At 36.9% G+C, this 23886-nt stretch overlaps 3 protein-coding genes across 4 annotated transcripts; 1 reads left to right on the top strand and 2 right to left on the bottom strand.

The window, feature by feature from the left end:
- Positions 1–431: 431 nt before the first annotated feature.
- LOC110757846 (cyclic nucleotide-gated ion channel 1-like) lies at positions 432–5620 on the bottom strand. The gene is made up of 9 exons (XM_088249281.1): positions 5226–5620; positions 4711–4794; positions 3989–4562; positions 3180–3389; positions 2802–3097; positions 2565–2676; positions 2062–2298; positions 1590–1977; positions 432–1306 (listed from the first exon to the last, which is right to left on the bottom strand). The coding sequence occupies exons 2-9, from the start codon at positions 4737–4739 to the stop codon at positions 993–995; spliced, it is 2160 nt and encodes a 719-aa protein (XP_088105407.1). The 5' UTR covers positions 4740–4794; positions 5226–5620; the 3' UTR covers positions 432–992.
- Positions 5621–9171: 3551 nt separating this feature from the next.
- Positions 9172–14290, bottom strand: LOC110757834 (helicase with zinc finger protein). Of its 2 annotated transcripts, none has more exons than XM_021959571.2 (9): positions 13858–14290; positions 12575–12722; positions 12330–12482; positions 12051–12156; positions 11476–11661; positions 10897–11062; positions 10312–10637; positions 9662–9751; positions 9172–9546 (listed from the first exon to the last, which is right to left on the bottom strand). In XM_021959571.2, exons 2-9 carry the CDS (start codon positions 12587–12589, stop codon positions 9479–9481), a joined length of 1110 nt encoding a protein of 369 aa, XP_021815263.1. In that variant the 5' UTR covers positions 12590–12722; positions 13858–14290; the 3' UTR covers positions 9172–9478. The 2 variants fall into 2 exon arrangements, with proteins under 2 accessions (XP_021815263.1, XP_021815264.1); XM_021959572.1 differs by having other exon boundaries at positions 10312–10583.
- Positions 14291–19237: 4947 nt separating this feature from the next.
- Positions 19238–23648, top strand: LOC110757836 (DEAD-box ATP-dependent RNA helicase 31). The gene is made up of 10 exons (XM_021959573.2): positions 19238–20448; positions 20523–20629; positions 20920–20975; positions 21120–21344; positions 21612–21818; positions 21926–22012; positions 22127–22222; positions 22458–22673; positions 23055–23237; positions 23331–23648. The coding sequence occupies exons 1-10, from the start codon at positions 19313–19315 to the stop codon at positions 23556–23558; spliced, it is 2541 nt and encodes an 846-aa protein (XP_021815265.1). The 5' UTR covers positions 19238–19312; the 3' UTR covers positions 23559–23648.
- The last annotated feature ends 238 nt before the right edge of the window (positions 23649–23886 follow it).

Here is a 23886-nt window from a genome sequence, read left to right as displayed (position 1 = left end):
CAATTTAGCTCTTACTATTAATTTTTTAGAATTTCATCCATTTTTTTGTCTAAAAAGTCTTATGTGACATGTCATTCACGTTACTTACTATTTGATTTCTTTTATTATTATAAAAAACTAAAATAGTTACAAAATAGAAAAATGCAAAAATAAATAAATAAATAAATAACTCTTTCTCCCCATCTCTTCCCTCCCCCCGTCTCTTTCTCTCTCTCTCTCTCCACCCGTCTCTTCCCCTCTCCCCCCGTCTCTTCCCCTCTCTCTCCCCATCTCTTTCTCTCTCTCTCTCTCTCTCTCTCTCTCTCTCTCTCTCTCTCTCTCTCTCTCTCTCTCTCTCTCTCTCTTCCCCGTCTCAGAGTGAATCGCACATGAGTTTCACAATATTACAAGTCTTTTGGGCAATTTTTGGAAATAAAAGTTGGAGAGCTCTAAAAGTAAAAGGGGCGTTTCTTTTATATAAACCTTTTGAGTTAAATTAATGTTATTTACACTGCTAGTAAAAAATTATAAATGTGAAGATCAAGAAGGAAATTATTTGTGTATCTTTTGGGTACAAAGAGAGGCTATGAGGAGATGTGACTAGTAACAACTAAAAATAATATTAGCAGACGAGAGGTTGATGTTAAGGGAGCTGAGCTTGCATCGGATCGAGTTGAATGACTGACTTCAGCAGCAAAGAGATGTTTTTGACTTGAAGGGAATGATTGGCAGAAATTTTCCGCTTTATTCCATGTTATAAAAAATGATATAATTTTTGTACATAGAAAACCATCCGCTGTGAATGTCATATCACACATGAAGGTTGTATGGCTCATAAAACAAATGAACTCTCAATGGATCGAAAAGGAGAAATGAAGAAAAAAGCTAAGTTAGATACAGAGGGAGGAGGTTCACCAAGTCACCAATATATTACCATACACAGAAACCTCCAAGTATAAACTTGTATCTAGAAAGCAAAACTTAGACGCTAATCACTTCATAACAATGTACTACTAGTCATGATGCTCTGCGGTAAAATCAGGCTCAGCGGGCTTCTGAGGCAGCAGTGGCAGCAATGTCGGTGAAGGTCTAGTGTCGCGCTTACCATTTTTTCGCAAGTTTCGTAGTGCATTGGCTGCGAACTTTGATGCATATACAGTGGCAAGTAGGCTTGGTGAGCTTCCAGCTTCTCTTGTCAAAGCATCTTGCAGCCTGTCTTCTGCTTCACGTAAAGACTTCTCAAGCTTTCTCTTGCAGTGCCGGCGCCAAGCTGCTTGTATGAAACAGGCTGACCATGTCCTCCACTGCAGGGAGTAAAACCTGAAAAGTAGACATTATGGCATGAGAAAACTACGTACTGAAATCAAAAAAATCAAGAAGAATGGTAATCACATTCCAAATATAATGCTTTGATTTTGCATAATATAGCATGCTTGTTCTGTTGCATACTTGAAGAGAAAGCAATGTTATGAGGTATTTTGCTTAAAAATCAAATGAAGGTGGAAATATGAATCTTTCTGTAACTGTTCTCCTTTTTTCAGTTCATATATTAGTAGTCCATGATGAAAAAGGAAAAAGCATGGTTAGGTTATTTGAGCCTTGCCTGAAAGTGTGCTGGATCTGCTTGCTGTGTAGGCGCCGAAACTGGGAGGCAACAAACTTCAAATCATCAGCCATGAGAGCAAAGGCTTCAACTTCTGTTTTAGCTTCCACTGTCCTAGTTGAGATGGGAAGATTGGTGGAGGAGTTTGGATCCAAGGCCCATGTAAGAAGCTCTTCTCCACAAAAGTCACCAGCCTTAAGATCAGCAGTGTTGAAGAAGCCAGTTCTTCCACCATTGGTAGTCATAGTTGCTAAATATCCACGCATGATAAATAGCATCTCATCAACTGGATCGCCTTCTCGAGTGATAACACTCTTGTCTGTGTAAAGAACTGGCTTGAGACGATCACACAAGGCATCCATCAGTTGTTCATCCATTTTCTCAAACATTGGCACCTGAGATAATTAAGTGAGCTGATGAACACAACTGCTAATAGTTGGAGAGAAAAGGATGCATAAATTATTAGTGAAAGCACTCACTCTATTGAGAAGAGCCAAGCAAAGATGGCGCTTTATGTCCTTCCGCAGATCTTTGGGAAGGTTACGAACTAGGGTCTCTTCCTCAACACCTCTTGTTTCTTGCCATTTATACTGATCATAGCGTCTAATCCTTTCCCTCAATTTCTCGGGGAGCATTCGGTGTGACATCCACTGTTCTGCATCTCGCCTTTTCACTCTCATTTCTTCAACTCTCAAAGTTGTGGACTGCAGAAATTTCTGTAACATCACAAGAAACAAGGTTAGAATGTTAGGCTTTAGCTCATTCAATCCAAGAATAAAGTACATCAACTAAGAACACTGCTAGCGCTCAGAGATTTGATTTAAGACAGATATCGATGTGTTAATTTCATGTGCTCAATCCGTAGTCTAATTTTTGGCCTGGATGCCATGCATAAGAACAAAGCTGCGTACATCTTTTGTGTTACCCCATAATGCTTACAACATATATAGGTTGTCAAGAAAATCACGGCATCAAATATTACCTGCATATTGCCAATGAGTAATGAAAATAGCACCAATCCAAAGATAGATATGAACACGGCAAAGACTATCTCCCAAACAAAAGTGCTTGTTTTGAGGTTTTGACCAAGAGAACTGCAAAACCGGTACAAGTTAAAAACGGCTACATGCATGTACATGAAACCTGAAGAAAATTTTAGCTGCTAAACTCAGCATGCTAACTGATTAAGAATAAATTTAAAAAGTTTATGATTACAAACCTAAGGTTGCGTAGACCCCACCAGAAGCAGTATAAAAATTTCTTTGGAAAATCACGGGTCTCTAGCACACCAGACTGCAGAGCATCAGTAAATATTCCAAAGTTGAACACCGTTGAATTTTTTATTTCATCGGGGTCAATAAAAGGGCAAGAACCATTTAACTTCTCAATAAAGCTAGCATTATTGTCAGAATCACAGTACAGGGATTTCTTACAATCAGCATTCCCGTCACACTGATCACGCCAGCAACTATACTCTCGTTCCATGGAGAACAAGTACCAAAAGGCTCCAACTAGCTGGTATGACACATTCCTTATCAGATCAGAAATCCCACATAATTTCTTGGAGGATTCAAAAACTATCAAATCAAAGACTTACGTGACTGGCTAGCATGTAGAGCAAAAGATTGTAAGCAGCTCCAGCCCATGCTGTTTCAGTCAAGAAGCCCGAAGTTCTTGTTACTTCTTTGTATAATGGATAGATCCGCCAAAGCCTTGGCACATATTGGACAACAATTACAAACAGCAACAAGTCCTTTGAGATGCTGGGAACTGGACGTGATATTGGGATTATAAGAAAAACAACCATCTGAACAAATTAAGCAGAACAAAATCGTCGGTATTGTGAATTATGGACATAAGCTACAACCAGAGATATGGTTAATAAAGTCACTCTGTTCTAATAATAAAACTATGTAAAAACTTTAAAAACCTTTCAGATATTAAACAAAGAATTCAGTTTTCTGCAATTGATAATGATTGGACATTCTGTAAAAAGCCTGCAAATTCAACCTCCTGGCTATACACACAATTACACACATTGTTTCGAGGACATAAGATTAGGACCCCAACTTCTAGTTTGTTCCACTCACGATGGTGTTTTTTCTTTAGTTGTTTGGGTGTAAAAGAACCAAAGGAAAGGTATTGAAGTGGAATGCATGACATTAGAAAGCATATTCTGAGTTCTACTAAAACATGAATGCCATAATAGCGTATTTGATTGAAAGAACGTTTTCTGAGAATATCTTTATCAAAATAACTCAAGCAAATAAAAAAAGGGGGAGTCTGACAAGCAAAAGAAAAGTTAAAAGAATGGTTTGCAATAAAAGTTTAGGGGAACATAATCTGAACCTTCCATAATGTCATGAACCTAAATCTTTCTTATGAAATAAAGGGAAGGGCTGCTACCTGTGGCAGAGGAAGAATAGCTAGAACGTCAATGATGAAGTATGAGGACAAGTATCTTTTTGCAATGGCCACAGGATCGTCAATTAGCTCACCCCTTCCGAATACTCGAGAAGAGGGGGCAATAAAACCAGTGCGAAACTGAAAGATGATATGAAGTATGTGAAAGACATCAATGAAGGAACGAAGAACACAAGTAATGATCTGCAACCTTTCGTCCAAACCCACGCACTTATGTTTCCCATCGACCACTGCAGTATAAAGAAACAACGGGTCCAAGGACACAGCTATAACACAAGCGATCACAAATATCTTGTTCCAGTTCTGAAGAAATGACCCCTGAGGGTCAAGAATTTTCCTCCTAGAGCCTGACTCCCTTGCTGACCAGTTACCTACAGAGGCGGAACTTAGTGGTTTTTTCAAGCTTCTAATCCGATCAGAACCTCTCTCTAATCCTCTCCGGAGACCCCTAAAAACTGCATTCACAGATGGTCTAGCTCTTCTTGGATTTAGTCCATGACCAGTGGAAGCTTCGTGCTCAGAGCTTACAGATCGATCCGAATGCCAATCTTCAAACCTGGATAAAACAACAAACGTAACACAAAGTCACATGAATTTGTAACATCACAGAGGTGCACAAACAATTGTATAAAATAAGATCAGATACAAAAAGTAACACGAACAACATTGGACTTTATTGGTACTCAAGACTTGAACAAACTAACCTTACAAACTTATGCCCCACGGAATTCATATTTTGGTATCAGGATTTGGTTCTTTTACTGCTTGAAAGAGCTGATATCCAGGCCCTGCAAGAGCCCAACTTTTATATTGAAATTTTCTTCACTAGAAACCAGAGGCACACAACGATTGACTTAATCAGAACAGCATTACTTGACCCCAAAAAAAAAAAAAAATTCAGAACAGCATTAGTGATTAAAACAACAGCTTTCAATGAAAGTTTCAATATGAAAAGCCAGTCTAAAAAATCAATGTTTCGATACTTGAAATAAAATAATTATGCAGTGTAAAAGCATTGACTGAAAAGACTGAACCAAAGATAGAAAATTATCAAAATAGGAGAAAGACAATGATGAACATAGCAATTGAAAATAAGTCATAAATCATTCTAAATAGCATCAAACATGAAAATAGAAACAATCAACCCTTACACAAGTTAACTTTCTTTTTGGCTGCTGAGATAAACAAAAAATCAACAGTTATGTGCTTTATGTTGTACCTTGTATTCTACAGCATGAAAAGCTGAAAACCCATGTCAAAAAAAGCAAGACTGCTGCATCAAATCAAACCCAACTGGATGAAGTTTCTTTCATTTATCAGATTCTAGTCTTTTTCTTTTCTTTTCCCACCTTTTCTCAGGCCTCAAACAGAATCCTAAAACCAGAGAGAACCTGAAGAAATTAGAGCAACAAGAAGATGAAGAACTTGTAGAGAAATTTCGTTCTGACAATCAAGAGATGTGAGAGAGAGAATCTATAAATGGCAGTTAATACTGTGTGAGTTTCCAAGAGAGAGATATAATAAATAGGGAGGGAAACAGGGTCCAAAAGGACAACACAGACACAGTCCACGCTTGAGAAGAGTCTCAAGTCAAGCCCAACGAACCTCCTGAGAAATTGATGATGGTTAAGCTATTTTATTTTCCATGATTTTACTATATAATATATACTGGTGGCCTTGTGGCTGTGGGGTATATTTCTGGGGCCCACCAACTACCATGTTGAACATTTGACTATGATGTGGAAATAACATAAATTAAGGTTAAAATTAGTTTTATTTTATTTTATAGAGTTTTACTATTTAAACCTCACACTTCTCTTTGTTCACCTCATATTCTAAGTTCACCCTAATTTCTAATTCAAATTTTCACAATTTCTAAGAAAACCCCATTATTTTCCCAAACTACTCCTAACTACACACCCAACAGAAAAAGAAAAACAAAACTCATCAACGTCACACCTTGCACCCCGCTATCTTGCCCCTCACCACTCTAAGTTCGCCTCAACCTCACATTACTTAAAAAGATATAAAAACACGGTTGTCAAATGTGTAGCAACATTGAGAATGAACTAGGAGGTTTTGTGAAGAAAAGATGATAGTGTATTAGGTTTCTTGGATTGGAAGATGAGTAATCTGACAATAGGGTGTAGAGGAGTTTGTGTTTTTCTAAAACTTAATATGAAAAGTGGTGGGGTGTGTGTATAGATGTACTAGCATTAAGTGTTAAGTTGGATGACTTTTTTTGTTGTTGTCTTTTTACATAATAATAAAACTTAAGAGCTTAATTATTTAAGTATTGGGGTGGGCAAAGAAAAATCTAGGGTTTAAATAAAAAAACTCTTTTTTGAACTTAATCGAGAAATTGTTACGAAAAGGAATATTCAACTTACTCTACATGAAATGCACCACATGTCATTTATATCTCCTTTTTTGATATTTTTGATTCACTAATCTCATCACTGTGAAGTTTACTGAATGAGATTTTGACGTCATGTTTGATAATAAAAACATCATAAATCGTAGCTTAAATCGTTACATAAAGTTCAAAACTACCATTTGATTACTTAAGAAAATGAAGGATTAAGAGAAAATTGTTACATATTCTTAGGTACTTACAAAATTTAGGATTTTCATCATTTTACCTCTTGAATTATGATCCTTATGGAAATCAACTCCCTAAACTAAAAATTCTTTCAACTTAACATCCGAATTAATTAAAATCACGAATTGAGCTCTTACTATTAATTTTTTAGAATTTCATCCATTTTTCCGTCCAAAAAGTCTTCTATGACGTGTCGTTCACGTTACTTACTATTTGATTTTTTTTATTATTATAAAAAAACTAAAATAGTTACAAAATAGAAAAGTGCAAAAAAAAGAAACTCTTTCTCCTCGTATCTTTCTCTCTCCTCCCCATCTCTTCCCTCCTCCCGTCTCTTCCCCTCTCTCTCTCCCCGTCCATTTCTCTCTCTCTCTCTTCCCCGTCTCAGAGGAATGTTGAGACAGACAGAAAACAAACAAGAAGAATTGCTCAAGTAAACAATAGGTATCAGACCTTAGATACCAGTGCACTGACCCTTAAACATTGCCAACTATGCAAGAAAAATATGGAATCAGTCTTACTTGCTCGAGTGATCATTTGAGTAGGAGTAATTATGCGTGGTTCAGGCTAACACCTGTTGAAAGAGAAATGATGACTGGCTCTAAGAGCTGGAGCTCGGAGAAGGTAAGGACCAGTTCCCGAAGTCGCCGGCTCCGATTACGGCGTCGATTATGTTGTTGAGTTATTGGCTGAGGAGGCCAGGGATGGCAGCAACGGAGGTTGGGGGCTATTGGGTGGCTGAGATGGGTTGTGGCAAGGGGAATAGGGCTGGGATGGGTGGGTGGATGAGGAAGAGGTGGGTTGTTTTTTTATTTTTATTTTTTACCAATATAAATAACGTTATTTCATTATTATTTTGGCTTTATTATTTATTATTTTCATTTTATATGTATTGACTATTATTTTATTCAAATTTATAAATTTATAATATATGAAATTTCAAAAAAATTTAACAGCAAGGGTTAAATTGACCAATTTAATTAATTCGGTGTTAAATTGATTCACTTTTTAGTTTAGAAGTTAAGTTTGAATGGAGGGTTCAAAGAGGTGTATGGCAATTTACTCAAAAATTTATGTAGTGATCCCACCATGCGCTTTCCGGAAAAATAAAATAGAAAAGGGAACCTTCTTTCTAGTAACTAATAAAAGTAATCAAAACACAATAAGAATTTAATACTATTTATTCAAAGACTTCATTTTCCATATGTGAACATGTCATGGTTGTCCACAAAACATACGAAGTAAGCTTCATTACCAAATAAATTAGAAGAAATTGTCTTGTGTGTGGGTTTGCTTTAATTAATCAAAAGGCAGCCTTTCTAGATTGAGAATTAGTCAATTTTAACAATTTAAGAAGACACTTCAACTGTCCACAAGTTCAAAGGGGTATGCGGGTACGGCAATTTACTCTAAAATTTATATAGTGATTCCACCATGCGCTTTCCCCCAATAAAAAAAAGAGGAAACCTTCTTTCCAATAACTAATAAAAGTAATCAAAACACAGTAGGAATTTAAGACTATTTATTCAAAGACTTCATTTTCCATATGTGAACATGTCATGGTTGTCCCCAAAACATATGTAGTAAGCTTCATTATCAAATAAATTAGTAGAAATTGTCTTGTGTGTGGGTTTGCTTTAATTAGTGAAAAGGCAGTCTTTCTAGATTGAGAATTATTGAGAATTAGTCAATTCTAACAATTTAAGAAGGCACTTCCACTGTCCACAAGTTTTTTGGTTAAAGATAACGAAGAACTACACTTTCGATTGGGAGAAAAAAGAAAAATACAACAATGTTTTAATATTAAAATTAGGACTAAGGGGTTTGCACTTTAATAAAAATATGTTATTTGTTAATCTCAGTTCGTGTTAAAATTTGCAAAAACACAAATAATCACGCGATATGGGTGTTGAAAACATGGGACCTTTTTCCTCTTTTCAAGTCTTTAGATTTACAATCTGAAAATTTGGCAAAGTTTCACCCATCATGCATGGCACACGAGTTCAGTTCACTGTTACAATTTAAATTGATATATATCTGAAAATGCCTCGTCTTTTTTTTAATAATAAAATTGTTTTCCCCCTCGAACTCGAAGTCTCATGTTCAAGTCCCTCATCTTCCAATATCACTTGTACCAAAATATTGGTTTTCCGTTATGCAAACCATGGATGCAAGAGAGTCTAACGCTTACGCTGTTAGAAATAGTGATAAACTCAAAAATAAGGCTAATTTAATTTCTCCAATTCACGAATTATAAAACCAGCCAAAGCACGTTAAGTTATTTTCTGCAATTAGCGTGGCAGTAGGGGTTGAAACCAAAAAAGAAAAGCAGATTTGAGGTTGAACCTTCCTTGGGAGTCTTATTAAGCTCTCATTCATCGACAATAAATCAGCATCCATCAAAATTCTGTGTTGTTTGATGAGGTTTTGATCGCTATAATAGTTCTCTAGCTAATGTCCTATTATTACCAACATAATGCATATAACATGTAATTTTTCGTAGCATCGAAAGTAAATCGAAATCAATTATGTTCTGCTCTAATGTCCTACAAATGGGAGAAAATTCAATGTAACATTCAATCAGATTATTATGGCTGCAAATAGATGCCAATTTATCCAAATACATGACAAGAAGCCAATTATGGTCCTCAATGTTCTCAGATACTTTTCAGGGAAAAGAAAATTACAAATGCTAGTGATGTAACAACTTTCCTATCTGTATTCTAATACAGATCAAACTAGCTATCCAGAAAGATTCAGCTGTTGATAACAAGACCCTGAAATGCCTAGTAAATAGATATAACAAATTCTAACTGATTGATTGTCATTCCCTAACAATTAAAGTGAAAAGGGACTTTCCTCACCTTTGTCTAGGGTTTCTCCTCGTCTGATTGGGAGCACGGTGGCCCGGGGACAGAATCAACAAAGAACTCCTCCACTGAAGCAAGGTAAAGTAATTAATGATCTTCTGAGGGTGTATTTGCACATCCAACCAATACTTAAATCAGTAAAACCAATAAAGCATGTAGAATAACTTATGCAATTCCAATTACCTATACCCTCTTGCTCTGGAGAGTCAAGTAAAATTTCCGAATCAGACGGCAGAAAGGGGGAACCAGGATAGTTTCCTAAGGCTCCTAAATCTGCAAATAAAATCAAGGCAACGCATTAAAGAAACCATTAGATATAAGCATTATTCCAAAGCAGCTTTATTGCTAAATTCATGCTTGGATCCAACATGTCATTATATTTTCCCAGGCATGCAAGACCGAAATGCTATAAGCCTTTCAAACATCTTTAAACGTAAATACATGCTGCCATGGCAACAGAAGTTTTATGTTATTCAGAAGACCATTTACATAATGTAGAAGGTAGTAGGAAAGGGAAATATTCAAAAATTTGTTTCAATGATTCTAAACGCACACTTCCTTCTATGCATTTGGAGGAAGTTATGAAAGCTTGTCTAAGCTTTTGTAACTTAGCATGAATGCTTCCTGCTATAACTTGGAGACAACTTAAGTGTGACTAGACGGATATCACGTGTGGCTTTCAACAATTTATTCGCTTTCTTTTCAATGGCAACTTAGCTTGCCTTTATGTATTCACAACTATTTCCTTTTTTAGATTGAGTATTTGCAACTAATTATAATTAAAATCTCAGACATAATTGTAGATCTGCTAATTGCTCGACACTACAAATTACCTCCCAAGTTTGACAAATCTGCTGTAAGATCTGATAGGCTGAAATTCCACTGAATCTGGTCCAGTGATCTCAGAGAATCCCGAGAATTTCCAGCCCCGCCATCCGGTGCAAGTTGCAACCCAACAGAACTTGCCACATCAGATGTAAATGTTGTATCAAGTGTTGATGTGTCTACTCCGATTCCTGATATGTCTGACGCGGTGAATGGGAAGTGACCACTGGATGCAACTGATGTAGGACTTACAGGAATCTCTGACATCGATGACATGGCACTGTTTGGTGGAATGACAGGAACCACATCAGCACCGCTGCAATCCATCATCATACTTACAAAAAGGAGAAAAAACAGCTGCCATTAGCAACATTTCTATCAAACAAAACAGGATACAGGTGCACATGACAAGCCAATGTCATCCAATAAACATGTTCCCCAGGGAAAAGAACATGCTTGAACAATTGTATTTCTTATTAGAATGGGAAAGGGGGTACCAGAGGAACACAAGAGTCTTTATGGTTTTGGAAACAAATTAACTGTCATGTTAAATAGGTAATTAAAGAGAAAATGGGCAAAGGACAAATTCTCACTCATTCCCAGAATTCATCCGCATGGGATGAAAGTTGCTAGGTGCAGGTACTCCATTAACTACATGACAATTAGATATTCCACAGCCCATGGAATCAAGATGGGGTTGACCTGCTGCTGGCATTGGAGGTTGCTGAAGGACAGGGTATCCCATTGGTAAGTTGTTAACTGCACTGCAAACAAGTGACAGTGAGCACTTTCTTTTTTTGGGTCAACTATTATGAAAATTATTATATAGAAATGTCAAATTACACATTACCGCAAACTCGCAGGCTTATATAGATCTGTACCCACAATAGAACTCACAGAAACAATAATGCTTTAATACTCACTATCTAGAATCACATTTTAACTTTTAAAGTCAAGCAAGAGTTTATCCAAAGTTCTAAAGAAGGAAGCACAGCTCTGTTAGCATTGAGAAACCAACTTATGATCCCTATTCCTTCCTTATGCATCCAACAAAGGAGTAATGGGGATAAAGTAGAGCTACTGCTAAAGAGCTTTTTTGAAGGGGAAAAAATACCATAAAAGGATTAAGTCATGCTTTTCCACCACCATGTTACTGCAAGCAGAAAACTTACCAGGCATTGGATGAATCCCATTTTGTATAGGGGCCAAAGGAACCTTTGGAGACATGGGATTATACTTTGAGAGATGGTAATGATGCTCCAGTAAATGATTGAACAGGATGATTTGTTTTTTCAGTTTTAGCCTTATGTAATAAGCCCTGAAAAAGTCTGCATTTTCTTCTTCCAACTTCTGCCATACTGAATCAACAAAATCCAAAAAAAAGAAGAGCAAGTCAGCGTTTTCTTCCGACTTACTTTTGAAAAGAAAATGATAAGCATGTAGCTTCTCGAGATTGCATATTTGTTCATTAATTTCTCTTTGTAAGAAGAGAAAAGGTCATGTATAGTAGTAGTAACATGTCTAGTTATAATCATAACATGTCCGGTTCCACTTCATGGAGTCATGGATCCCTATGCCAAAGGAAAGGCAACGAGAGAAAATTTTAAATGAAAGTTCTGGAACATTCTATCTACAATAGCTAATGGAAAACAACTACGTCAGGATCATCTTTTTAGAAATCAATCAACTTACAATATAAACATGTAATGGCAGTAATCACAGTATAAATAGGTTTTAAGTTGCCTACCCAAAGTTGTAAATCCAGGATCTATCCTTGCGCGAGTCAAGAGGGTTTTAACTACCTCATCTCTATTCATATATAATTGTAAACACCGCTCTATTAGATTCTGGACCTAAAACGTTCATTTTGCAGAATATTCCATCACAAAGATGAGAAACAGATTAGTCAAGCTACTTCACAAACATTATTTGGGGAAAAAAAAGTAAAGAGTAAAAGAGAATAAAATAGCAAATGTACAAAAAGGAAAGAAAAGACTGCAAAATTAGGTTGAATTTGATATCTTACAAGTTCGATATCTTGACGTGATACTTTCTTACTGTCATTGCCTGAAGTGGATACAGAAGCTGAATCTGTTGCAGGAGCCTCGGCAGTTTGGTTTTTGACTTCACCTTGTGAATCATGTATAACTTGACTTGATGATTGGATTTCTTGAGTGCTCTGCACATCCCAAAATAGGACTTTTATATTGGTAAAAAGTCGTATGTGCAAGATATGACACACTAACAACATGAAAAATTATGAAGTGACACCTGTGAGGTCTTCATTTCAGCTGAATGCAGGTGGACGGCATGTCTTTACACTTCAGAATGACTCTGGTATCTTCCAAGCTAAGGTCATGTTTGCGGAATCAATATTTATTCACTTATAAATAGCAATGTAAACTAATGCAGTCTTTACCTGGAATGGAAGATCAAGGACAAAAAAGTCACTTACATATTTGAGTCAATAAAATCATGAACACTTATGAACGAAAACACATAAATTCATAGAAGCTAGATCTCTTCTATCAGTAAAATAATACTTATTCAAAATTTAGAAGCATTTAGATTATAAGTTTCTACAGGAATATAACGATCATAGATATGTTTTGCATTGTGAAACGCTCATCTAAACTTTTCCTTCACTAGGCTCAGTGCAAATCATTAACAAAATTTGGAAGGCATTATGGGGTCTTTCATCTACTATATTGGTCAGGAAAATTGGCCACTATAAGCCTGCAAATACACAAATAGTGCACGCAACAATCAGAGAGAGATTAAGCGGACACTTAAACAAAGTTATGTAGAAAGTTGAAAGCCTACATATGGTAAACACTTAATGTACCATGTTTCAACACATTGCATTAAAAACTCAATTTTATAAAATTCAATGAAGATCCCAACTGCTTCATTAATAATAGTTGCCTAGAAAAACTCATTTATCAAACTGGCTATGATTTACCACAACAAAACGGCGAATTGCCGTCCCAATGACAAGCATTGATGCTTAAGTAGCTTCCTCTTTTCAATGACACTAACAACACCAAACCTGAATAGATGTATTTCCAATCTGACAAATTTTATTCTGAAATCCTTAGAGTTTTCAATTCTGAGCAACAAAAACAGAATCCAAAGCTTGCTTGGAATTTTATTTTTTGCTATACTCTTTAAAAGGCAAACCAAACCAGCTTTGTTACCACAAAATCCTAGTGTTTAATACTATATAAGAATGCCTTACACCCTAAATAACTGAGAAACTCTACAAAATTCATAAATTTATAAGTACATTAACAAAAGGGTGCAACCTTGTAAATCTCAGGCAGATAAAGAATTTAAGAAACAAAAATAACTTCAATCAGATCTCAGCCAAGTATATATAATTTGCTACCTTACACATTACATACAAGCTTTGCCATTAAATAAACTAATAAATATCTTTAGAGAGAAGTAAATTTAAAATTGGAGAGAGACATACAGTCTGCAAACAGAGAGAGAGAGAGAGAATACACAAAATAAGTTAAAATAATCAAAAGAAGAAGAGGTGAAGATCTAACATATAAAAGGCAAAGACACTTTATTTCGACGAATTAAGAAAACCCAGCTGCTCTTTCAAGCTGAAGAGTCAGCAAAAATCCAGCAGAGACCAGTCTCCAGCAGAAAGAAAAAAGCTTCAGCAACTACAAAGAAACACACTTGGAAGCTCAAATTTACAGCTAGCTACTATTAGTTCAAGCACTGCTTAAGAACATCTTCCCCCATCAACGCTTAAAGGAAAAGAAGAAAAATGAAACATTGGTGGAGGCCCTGGAATGATATTTACACCAAAAGACTGAGGAAGAAGAAATAGTTGAAAGGTTGCTAACTTGCTAGCTATGACATTATTGTAAAGCTGAAGCGACTCAGAGATGGAGAGAGAGAGAGAGAGAGAGACTTAAAAAGACAAAGAGAAACATAGAAAAAGAAGAAAATCTCACACCGAATTGAGATGATATTTGGGTTTGGCTTTTATACAGTTGGGTTTTCTATTTTGATATGTATTTTTTTTTCCTGGAAAATAAATTACGCGAGAAACTTACTCGAAAGGGAAACGTTTTCTAAAAAACTATAAAAAGTAAAATAATATTAACAACGGTTGATATAGGCTTGGGACACGGGGTTTTTCGAGTGTACGGATTTTATTTTAATTATTTGTTGGTGTAAATAAATTATAATGGGTCACTGTTCACGGCTCACGAGCCCTCTGTGCCGCAGGCGCTTGTCATGGCTCACGAAAGCAGCCTCCTTTTGTTTTCCCGATTTGTTTTATTATTTAAAGGGAATAATAAAACCTTTTTAAAAAAAGGTTAAAGTTTTGTTTAAAATATTTGTTCCTTTTTAGTGATTTACTGTGCTAATTTTTATGGGACGATTGTGCACTTTTGTATACCCTTTGTAGATTTTTTTAGTAAACTCCCGAATTGCCCCCCAAACTATTATCTAATTTTCGATTTCCCCCGTAACTTTGTTTTTACAAACTGACTTTTTTCGCCAGTAACCCCATACCCTCAAATTCCAAATATTTCATCCATTTCTCCGTCAATATTAAAGGCAAAATTGTCCATTCCGCAGCCTTCTCCCTCTTTCCTTCCTTCTCCCTCAAATTCAATGCAACCACCACCTTCGTTTTTCTGTTCCATACGGTTCTGTAACTTCTTTCTTCTTCTTGTTTTTTTTTTTTTTGTTTTTTTTTTTCTGGTACGAACCTTCAATCCAGTCCCCTCCCTCTTCTCAGCTCTCTCTCTCTCCTACGATAAAGGACAACTATGCTCTCAATATTGACGAAGAAATAGATGAAATGTTTGGAAATTTGACGGTAGGGGTACATTGGCCAAAAAAATTAGTTTGTATTCTTAATTGAATAAAAATAGTTGAGGGGAAATCGAAAAAATTAAGTGATAATTTGCGGGGCAATTCGGTAGTTTACTTTTTTTTTTTTTTAAACAATTCTATAACTGTCATTTTACATTTTCAGTTTTCATAGTGCTTCTAGATGGGCGTGAAAGCATTTTTTTAACAACTAAAAACGTTTATGACTACACTTAGTACAACAATTTAAAAATACTTATGGATCATAAAAATGTTTTTTTAGAGAAGCACTAATCACTTCCAGGTACTTTTGAAAAAGCACTTGAATTTTTAATAAAAAGTTTGACGTTATTGTAATGAAAACGTTTATAACAATAAGTGCTTAATATAACAACCGTTCCAAATGAGCCCTAAATCACACATAAATCAAAATGTTGAATTGTTTTTAAATGTAACGCAACAATTTGTTGAAAAAAATGTAAGCGTCAATAATGGGAAAGAGAACAAAATTTATGGGTTTTGCGGTGTGTATTTATAGACCAGTCTTAATAAGATCATATAAGAAAATGACAACAGTGCTGTAATAATGCATGATATCCAAGTTGTTCATTGTTGTTTTTGTTTCACTCATTTTCTGGCCTCCACACTAAACACAGCATGGTGCATAATTATTTACCCATTATTTTTGTATATATGCATAGGAGGGAGGGAGGGGCCAATATCAGTGTGGTCCAAAACCATGGAAAAATCTCCTAGCCCATCAAGCTGATTCTTCGTTGTAATTTATAAAAGAGATATTCAAGATATTATTCTTCAAAAGGCCAAGGACCACTTTTCTACAACCATAGTGTCATAGTAAAATAAATTATGGGTAATGATGCACTCCTTATTTGTGAGCGGTTGAGGAGTGCCAAAATCATCCCGTTATACCACATTATTGGTCTGTAAAATTTTAAATTTCGCATCGGAAGGTAAGAAGATTGAAAAGATTTTTTTTATAAGTCAAATTCATGAGCCATATAGATCTCGTTTGTTTTTCTTAAAAGATATTTATTTTTACAATTGAATAAGTGATCTACAATTGAACACGTTTGTGAGTTGTCAAACCGTGAAAGTTGAGTAAAGGAGAGATGATGTGTATGTGTTTGGAAAAACCATGTGACTTGGAATGATGGTTTGGGTACTTTTCTCGACTAAATTTCTCATCTTTGTCTTCCCTCAAGTTAAGACGAGTCTCATCTCTCAGATCAAACAAAGAAAAGCAACAATAATTTGTCATACCCTCAACTTAGAGGAAAGAAAAGGCCAACATTTATATATGGCCGACCAACTAATATGAACTCCATTTACCTACCAAATCTAAGCCACAAAAATCTACCAACAACTATAATGTCTATTCTCCCATATATTGTATGTATTATGAACCATAATTATAATTTTTTTTTTTTCTATAGTGCGAATTCGTACGTATTGTATGCATATATTTCATAACGGGATAAATTTTTCATATTAGGGTTTAGATTTGTGTATCAAAGCTAAAAACAGAGAGTGGTCTTATTGACGTGAGAAGATTGAGAAAAATGGTGTTGGAGACAATCCCAAATATCACAGGTAGTGTCGTAACCAACTGTGGGATGAAGAATAGGCTCAGAGAGAGCACTTGTGAGATAGTTAATTAGGAGTTGATCTTGTTGATACCAAAGGGCATGAGCGGGGTTAGGTTGAATGAGAGTGGCAGTGGTGATGGTATTTGTATCGGTGATGGGAAGAGTAATAGTAGCAGAGGGTTGGGTATGAGTACCATCAACAAATTTCTATAAATCATGGCCAATTGGAAATGATTTGATTTGGCGAAACTAGAGAAGATAATTAGAATTGATAAGTTTGATGAAATGGGAGGAGTTTGGGAGGGAGGGCATAGTGGAAGAGGAAAAGGAAAAATCGGTGGACGCCATAGGGGTTGTCGGTGAGGAGAAAATGAGAGGTAGGATCAAGAGGAGATAATCCTAGGGTTTAAGCTAATACCATGTAGAAAACATGTTTTTGGTATTAGAATAATTGTAAGTACTACATATTTATATGTATACAAGTTGTCTAAATACAATAGGAAAGTAATACATGCCAAGATTACAGCCATGTCCTGTAAAGAAACTAATTATTTGGAGAGAAATTTGGAGTTGACTTGATTTGTTGCTTTCAATAACATAGGCATTTGCTCTCATCAGTGTGGGAGAAAATTTCCCCACAAGAATATTCGCCCAAGATTCCTTCGTCTTCTCCGCTTTCCTTTCTTCCTGCAAAATGAATAGCAATAAGAGGACCACACCCGGGGGGTGTTGGCCAAAGGCCCTTCGATGCCTAAGTTAGGTTGGGTGTTACAAGGAAAACCGGGTGGCCGGAGCCGTGTGTGGTGGCCGGAGCCTTGTGTGAGAGAGAGAAAGAACAGGAAGGGAGAAGGGTTTATGAGAAATAATTTATGCGGAGTTTCAGTAGGAATTCGGACGTACCTCTATCCTCATGTGTAGCCAATATTTATAGAGGGTCTCAGAGGCTTTAATTTGGCGAGGTTGGTGGGGTTGGTGTATTTAGGGGTTAGGGATTTAATCAAATCCCTAATTAAGACATAAATCAAAGACATCTAATTTAAATCAAATAACCTCCTAATTAATTCAAATAATTCCCAATTGAGCTAGGTAACTCCCAATTAGGTCAAATAATTTCCAAATTGGTTGGCCTAATTATTTGACCTAGAGTGAGATAATTTGCTTCCACAATCAGAATTCCATACTAGAGATAAATATTTGATTGAATTTTGAATTTGATTTAAGCATTCTTTTCAATCATGAACACAACAACACAAACTCAGAAAATGATGGTGCGAAGGAAAGCAAAAATACCTTTGTCTTTTGCCTAGCTCCTTTTTCCAATTCTAAAAAGTCAGTTTTCATGAGCAGCAGCGTGGCATCATCGTATTGGAAATTACTGTTTCAGGTTGAAAAGCATTATAGAAAAAAGCGGATTATATAAAAAGTCCCATTGTATGCATCAAGACGTCCAATCTAATTTCTTAGTATGCAACAGACAACTCAGACACCTCTTGAATCCAAAAAAAAAAACCTCTTTGATAAAAGGTTTTGTTGTGTTTGTTTGTTTGTAGCAATGTTTGGGGCCCGAAGGTTGTTCAGACCTATTAGGGAATTATTGGAGGGAGGCAAGGACCACTTTCATTCATATCATCTTTATCTTCTACCTTCTTTCTACTTCATGCTTATGTGACTTTTGTCCATGCTCTTGGTAATTTTGGTTTTTGCTCTTTAACAACTCAAGAGTTGTGTCAGCCCAAATAAGGGAGCATAGTACTTTAGGCCACTTCCGAGTCTTTCTAGATCTTGGTTATAAGCTTGATCAACGGTTGTTAGTCGTTCATTATTGATTCTAATAAACATTGCTTGCAGGGTTTTGCCGCTACACATTATTTTCCTCTTTGCCATCTCGAATTATTAAAAAGAAAATTATGTATTTAGTTTTTATTTTATTTTATGATTTTACTCTTTTTGTGTGTTATAATTTTATATTAGAGACATGCATATCTAATATAAAATTCGTGTCTAGAGGCGGGAAATCGGGGATGGATATGAGGGTGGTAAATTCGACCTCACCTTGCCTAGTGCGTAGCGAATTGTTTCTTCCATTTTTTTTTGGGTAAATAATTAAATTTATAGCAGATGTGGGTTAGACTGGTTCGTCAAGGCAGTGTGCCCGCCTCCATACACTCAAGTTTGATCCCCGTCCCCTACATATTCGCATTGTCAATTTTTCTTTAAAAAATTTCTAATTTATGGTTGGCCAAATTTGATGGTGTGAAATGCTTGGTGTCTCTTTGGCAGCAAACAAATGTTGATTTGGGCCAGACTAGTTTTGACAAAATTCCGAGTCTATGACGGGCCAGCCTTTGAAAAAGCAAAAAGGACCGAACGTCACTGGTGTGGGTTTATACACACCAGCACTCGAATAAAAACGGTGTCGTTTATGTTTGGAGCCTAAACCCAACCCTATCCTATCCTATCCTAAACTATAAAAACGATCACTTGCATTTCCGTAAAACCCTAAACCCTAAATCCCCATTTCGGGGACTTCTCACACCTCTCCACCACAAGAACCTCCATGAAAACGACGTCATTTTCGACTACGTTCATGCCCGTTAGACTCTTACCCCAACTCCGACTCCTCAGCACTTCTCTTCCGGCGACCCATTTCCCACCCATGAAGTTCGCGCCTACCCTTTCGTCCTCTCGGGCCGTGCCCATTTTGTCTCGGGTCTTCCCATTGAGGCTGAGGTACATGGGCTTAGGTTTTCGTCGTTCGTTGCAGACTGAGCGGGCATTCTCGACTCGTGCCTTCCGAGGCCCCAGAACTGGATCGGGCTCCGAGTTGCCACGTGGGTATGAGAGAAGGGCGGGTGGAGCTTCGAAGAGCCTGATAGAGGACGAGGCTGAGCTCAGTGACTGGGTCAGCGAGTTGAGGAGTGTCTCGCCCCGTGGCCGCGAGGACGAATTGGAGGGTCGTAGAGGTAGGGTTAGAGAGAGGGGTACTGACAGAGAGTCTTATCCGATGAAAAAGAGCAGGAGAGAGAGTGACTCGGGCGATTTTGGTGAGTCTAGAAGGCGAGATTTTCGGTCCCCAAATCAGTCATTTCCGAGAAATGGAGGTATAAGTAAGCGGTTCGATAATAAATCTGAGGGCGATAAGAAAGATAGACCATTTCCACCCAGAAACAATCGCGGGAATTCAAATTCAAGTGGCGAGTTTGGTGATTCGAGCAGGCGAAGATTTCCCAACCCAAATGAATCTTTTTCGAGAAATTCAGGGATAAGTAAGCGGTTTGATAACAAATTTCAGAGTGATGATGATAAGGAAGACGGGCTGTTTCCGCGCAGAAATAATCGCGGGAATTCAAATTCATTTTCGAAAGGGAATTCGAGTTCAAATTTGAAAGCGGATTCATTTACTAGGAATAGAGGTGTCGAGGGTCTAAGAAGAGGTGGAAGAGAGACTGGTAAAACATTGCGTGTGATGGATGATACTGAAGAGGAGGAGGAAAAACCGACGGGTGTTAGGATTGAGGATTTGCTTAGTGAGGAAGAGAGTGACACTGCTATTTCTGATGATGATGATGATGGCTATGGAGTATTAAGAGAAAAAAGTGCAACTTCTTTGTTTGGTTCGGATAATGAAGTGAGCGTAAAGGTTTTGCCGAAAAGTTCACCTGGAAGCTCTGACTCTTATTTGAGTGAATCTCGGTATATATAAATCACCATTTCTATAATGAATTTGGGTATACGTTTCTTGTTTAACTTGTCTTGAATGTTTTCAGGTTTGATCACTGTTCCGTCTCTCCGCTGTCCTTGAAAGGAATCAAGGATGCAGGATATGAAAAAATGACTGTAGTACAAGAGGCTACTCTTCCAGTAATACTCAAAGGTTTGTTTCTTTACAAAATGTTGCACGAAACCCTGAACTTTACGATAACTACTGTAAAATCCCAGTACCCATCTGGTTTTTTAACAATGGGTCTTTGAGATGACTACTGTAAAACCCCAGTAACCATCAATTTCATTGTTTAATCCGCAATAACCATAAGGTCAAGTTACTTGTGTCCTCATAAGTACGGCTGTTTTTTAATTTTTTAACTTTACCTCTTTAGAGTTTATTGTTCTGCCATGTGCGTCCATTTTATTAAAGTGCTTATTCTAATTAATTATGTTTTCTAGGTAAGGATGTTCTGGCCAAGGCTAAAACAGGGACTGGAAAAACTGTGGCGTTCTTGGTATGACACCTCATTTGTGTCTGTCTGTGTGAATGAATGGTCCATACTACCTTTTATTTATTTAAGGCACTGCATTTGTACTGTTAATATATATAGCGGCAGGGGATTTTTGATCCTATTTGATGTTGAAGTTCTTTGTTTCAGCTTCCATCAATTGAAGTTGTTGTAAAATCACCTCCTATTACCCGTGATCAAAAGCGACCCCCAATTCTGGTACTTGTAATATGCCCAACTAGAGAGCTGGCAAGTCAAGCTTCTGCAGAAGCCAATAAGTTATTGAAGTATCATCCTTCTATTGGCGTTCAAGTTGTGATTGGAGGTACAAGACTTGCTTTAGAGCAGAAACGCATACAAGCAAACCCTTGCCAGGTAAGATTTTTATCATTGCTGGAGGACTTTGTGATTTACGGTAATGTCCTGTTTTATTCACTTCACTGTCGATCATCAACTGAGCTTATACATTGACAAAGCGCTGGAATGTCATGGGATAGGCTTAAGAATGAATGGTTGATACTGGCTCTTTGCTATGAGTATGCTGTAATAATGGTGCCAACTATGGACAAAGATGAAAATTCACGTCAACATATACATGTTTATAGACGTTTATTTGTGATTTGACACATTAAAAACTTGCAGATTCTTGTAGCTACACCTGGAAGGCTCAAAGATCACATTGAGAATACCGCAGGTTTTGCAACTAGGCTGATGGGTGTCAAAGTCCTTGTACTTGACGAAGCTGATCATTTGCTGGATATGGGATTCCGTAAAGACATTGAAAGGATTATTTCAGCTGTCCCCAAACAACGGCAGACACTTCTGTTTTCTGCCACAGTTCCAGAAGAGGTTTCGTTCACTACTTTTTTGTGTGGTAATGTGTTTTTTTGGGGGAACAAAAATAAAAGAAACTTATATATATGTTATATGTGAACATCAATCTTTCCTGATTGTAGGTCCGTCAAATATGTCACATTGCTTTGAAAAGAGATCATGAGTATATCAATACAGTTCAAGAAGGCAGTGAAGAGACGCATGCACAGGTAGGTTCTTTTATATTATGTGTGTGTATATATATGTGTGTGTGTATATATATATATATATATATCTATTATGCATTGTTGATATTTCTATTCTAAAAAGATGGATGATTTCAGGTCAGACAGACGCATTTAGTCGCTCCATTGGACAAGCATTTTTCCCTAGTATATGCTCTTCTTAAAGAGCATATTGCAGATGATGTTGAATATAAGGTATGCATTGTATTACCACAAAAGCCCATGCTGTTGACTTCATGCATCTAAACTTTTGGTTGAACAGTTGATAGTGTTTGTCATTAGGACTACTTTATTGAATCGGTAATATCACGGACTTTTTTCAGAGAGGCATTTATGTTACCACCGTTATTACAATCTTGAACAAAACATGTGGGTCTTCATCACCATTATTGCAATCTTATCTAAACATGTCATCTTTTATTTTGCATAGGTTCTTGTATTCTGCACTACTGCTATGGTCACACGATTGGTTGCAGACCTTCTTGGTGAGCTGAACTTGAACGTCAGGGAGATCCATTCTAGGAAGCCACAGAGTTATAGAACCCGAGTTTCTGATGAATTTCGGAAATCAAAGGGTCTTATTCTTGTAACTTCTGATGTATCTGCACGTGGGGTCGATTATCCAGATGTTACCCTAGTCATACAGGTAATATACAATGTCAATTATTAGCTTATGCAGACTTTACTTGACTTCATGGCCATTTGTCATTGTTTTTAGCATGCAATATTTAGGACTTTGCATTTTAGTTGTTGCTTGTTAGATTCATTATTGTGACACATTGACAAGGTAAAAATATATATCTTGTTGCTTTATTCCTCCTTATGAATCTTTTACAGAGTTCCTAGGCATTTCAGAATTTGGCATTTAATTTGTAATGCAAGACTGGTTACTTTATTTGAACAAGACTTGAGTTTCTTTACCTTTGTTTAACCCCCAAGGTTAGTTTCGATAGATATTATTTTGGAACTTCAGCTGTCGCAGATTTAAACCCAAGCTTCCCCCACCCCCCTTTTGTTGCAATCACAGGTGGGCGTGCCAGCTGATAGACAACAGTATATACACCGACTTGGTAGAACCGGTCGTAAAGGCAAAGAAGGGCAAGGAATATTGTTACTGGCTCCTTGGGAGGAATTCTTCTTGTCCACTATTAATGATTTGCCAATAACCAAGGGTTCCGTACCTTCAGTTGATCCAGACACTACGAAGAAGGTGGGTTTCTCCGTCTCTCTCAGTTCTCTCTTCCCATTTTCCTTGAAGCATACAGTTTTATCCAAAATTAAATGTTGGCATTGTATCTAACAGGTGGAACGAGCGCTATCCAAAGTGGAGATGAAGAACAAAGAAGCAGCATATCAAGCGTGGCTTGGGTATTACAATTCGAATAAGAAAGTGGGGCGCGATAAGCATAGGCTTGTGGAGCTTGCTAACGAGTTTAGCCGAAGCATGGGGCTGGATAATCCTCCAGCCATTCCCAAGCTTGTTCTTGGCAAGATGGGGCTTAAGAATGTCCCTGGATTGCGTTCCAAGTAGTTAGCAGCTTCGGGTGTTGATTTGATTGCCCCAATTACTACTTGTTGACAACTGAAAAACTATATCAAATAGAAGAGATTTCTTATATTTTACGTTTTCCATTAAATTTGTATTTGAAGTTTAACCTTGGCTTCTGCCATGCACGGCTAACAACACGAAATTAAACATATTAGTTGAAAAATCTGGCTAGTTTTAAGAAAACTTATTTTGTCAACTAATAAGAAGTAATAAAAGAACGAATGCATTGCCAAGGGTCTAATCCGTGAACCAAATGCGCCCTTAGTCCTCATTTGCAAGCTTGGCTCCTTTGTTAATTTTATTTCTGATT

Source organism: Prunus avium, chromosome 2 (genome assembly GCF_965620075.1).
Source record: "Prunus avium chromosome 2, drPruAviu1.hap1.1, whole genome shotgun sequence".
Classification (NCBI taxonomy): domain Eukaryota; kingdom Viridiplantae; phylum Streptophyta; class Magnoliopsida; order Rosales; family Rosaceae; genus Prunus; species Prunus avium.
This window is presented reverse-complemented; position numbering and strand designations above follow the sequence as displayed.

Bases quoted from the DNA above. Each gene is read 5' to 3' on its own strand.
- LOC110757846 (XM_088249281.1), bottom strand. From the start codon at position 4,739: ATGAATTCCGTGGGGCATAAGTTTGTAAG. The intron at 3,098-3,179 runs GTAAGTCTTTGA...GTGTCATACCAG, and splicing joins TCTACATGCTAGCCAGTCAC to CTAGTTGGAGCCTTTTGGTA. The intron at 1,307-1,589 runs CTTTCAGGCAAG...CATAATGTCTAC, and splicing joins CAGCAAGCAGATCCAGCACA to TTTTCAGGTTTTACTCCCTG.
- LOC110757834 (XM_021959571.2), bottom strand. The intron at 12,157-12,329 runs GTAAGATATCAA...TGAACGTTTTAG, and splicing joins CACGTCAAGATATCGAACTT to GTCCAGAATCTAATAGAGCG. The intron at 9,752-10,311 runs GTAATTTGTAGT...TTTTATTTGCAG, and splicing joins AGATTTGTCAAACTTGGGAG to ATTTAGGAGCCTTAGGAAAC.
- LOC110757836 (XM_021959573.2), top strand. From the start codon at position 19,313: ATGAAAACGACGTCATTTTCGACTACGTTCATGCCCGTTAGACTCTTA. The intron at 22,223-22,457 runs GTATGCATTGTA...TATTTTGCATAG, and splicing joins CAGATGATGTTGAATATAAG to GTTCTTGTATTCTGCACTAC. The intron at 22,674-23,054 runs GTAATATACAAT...TTGCAATCACAG, and splicing joins ATGTTACCCTAGTCATACAG to GTGGGCGTGCCAGCTGATAG.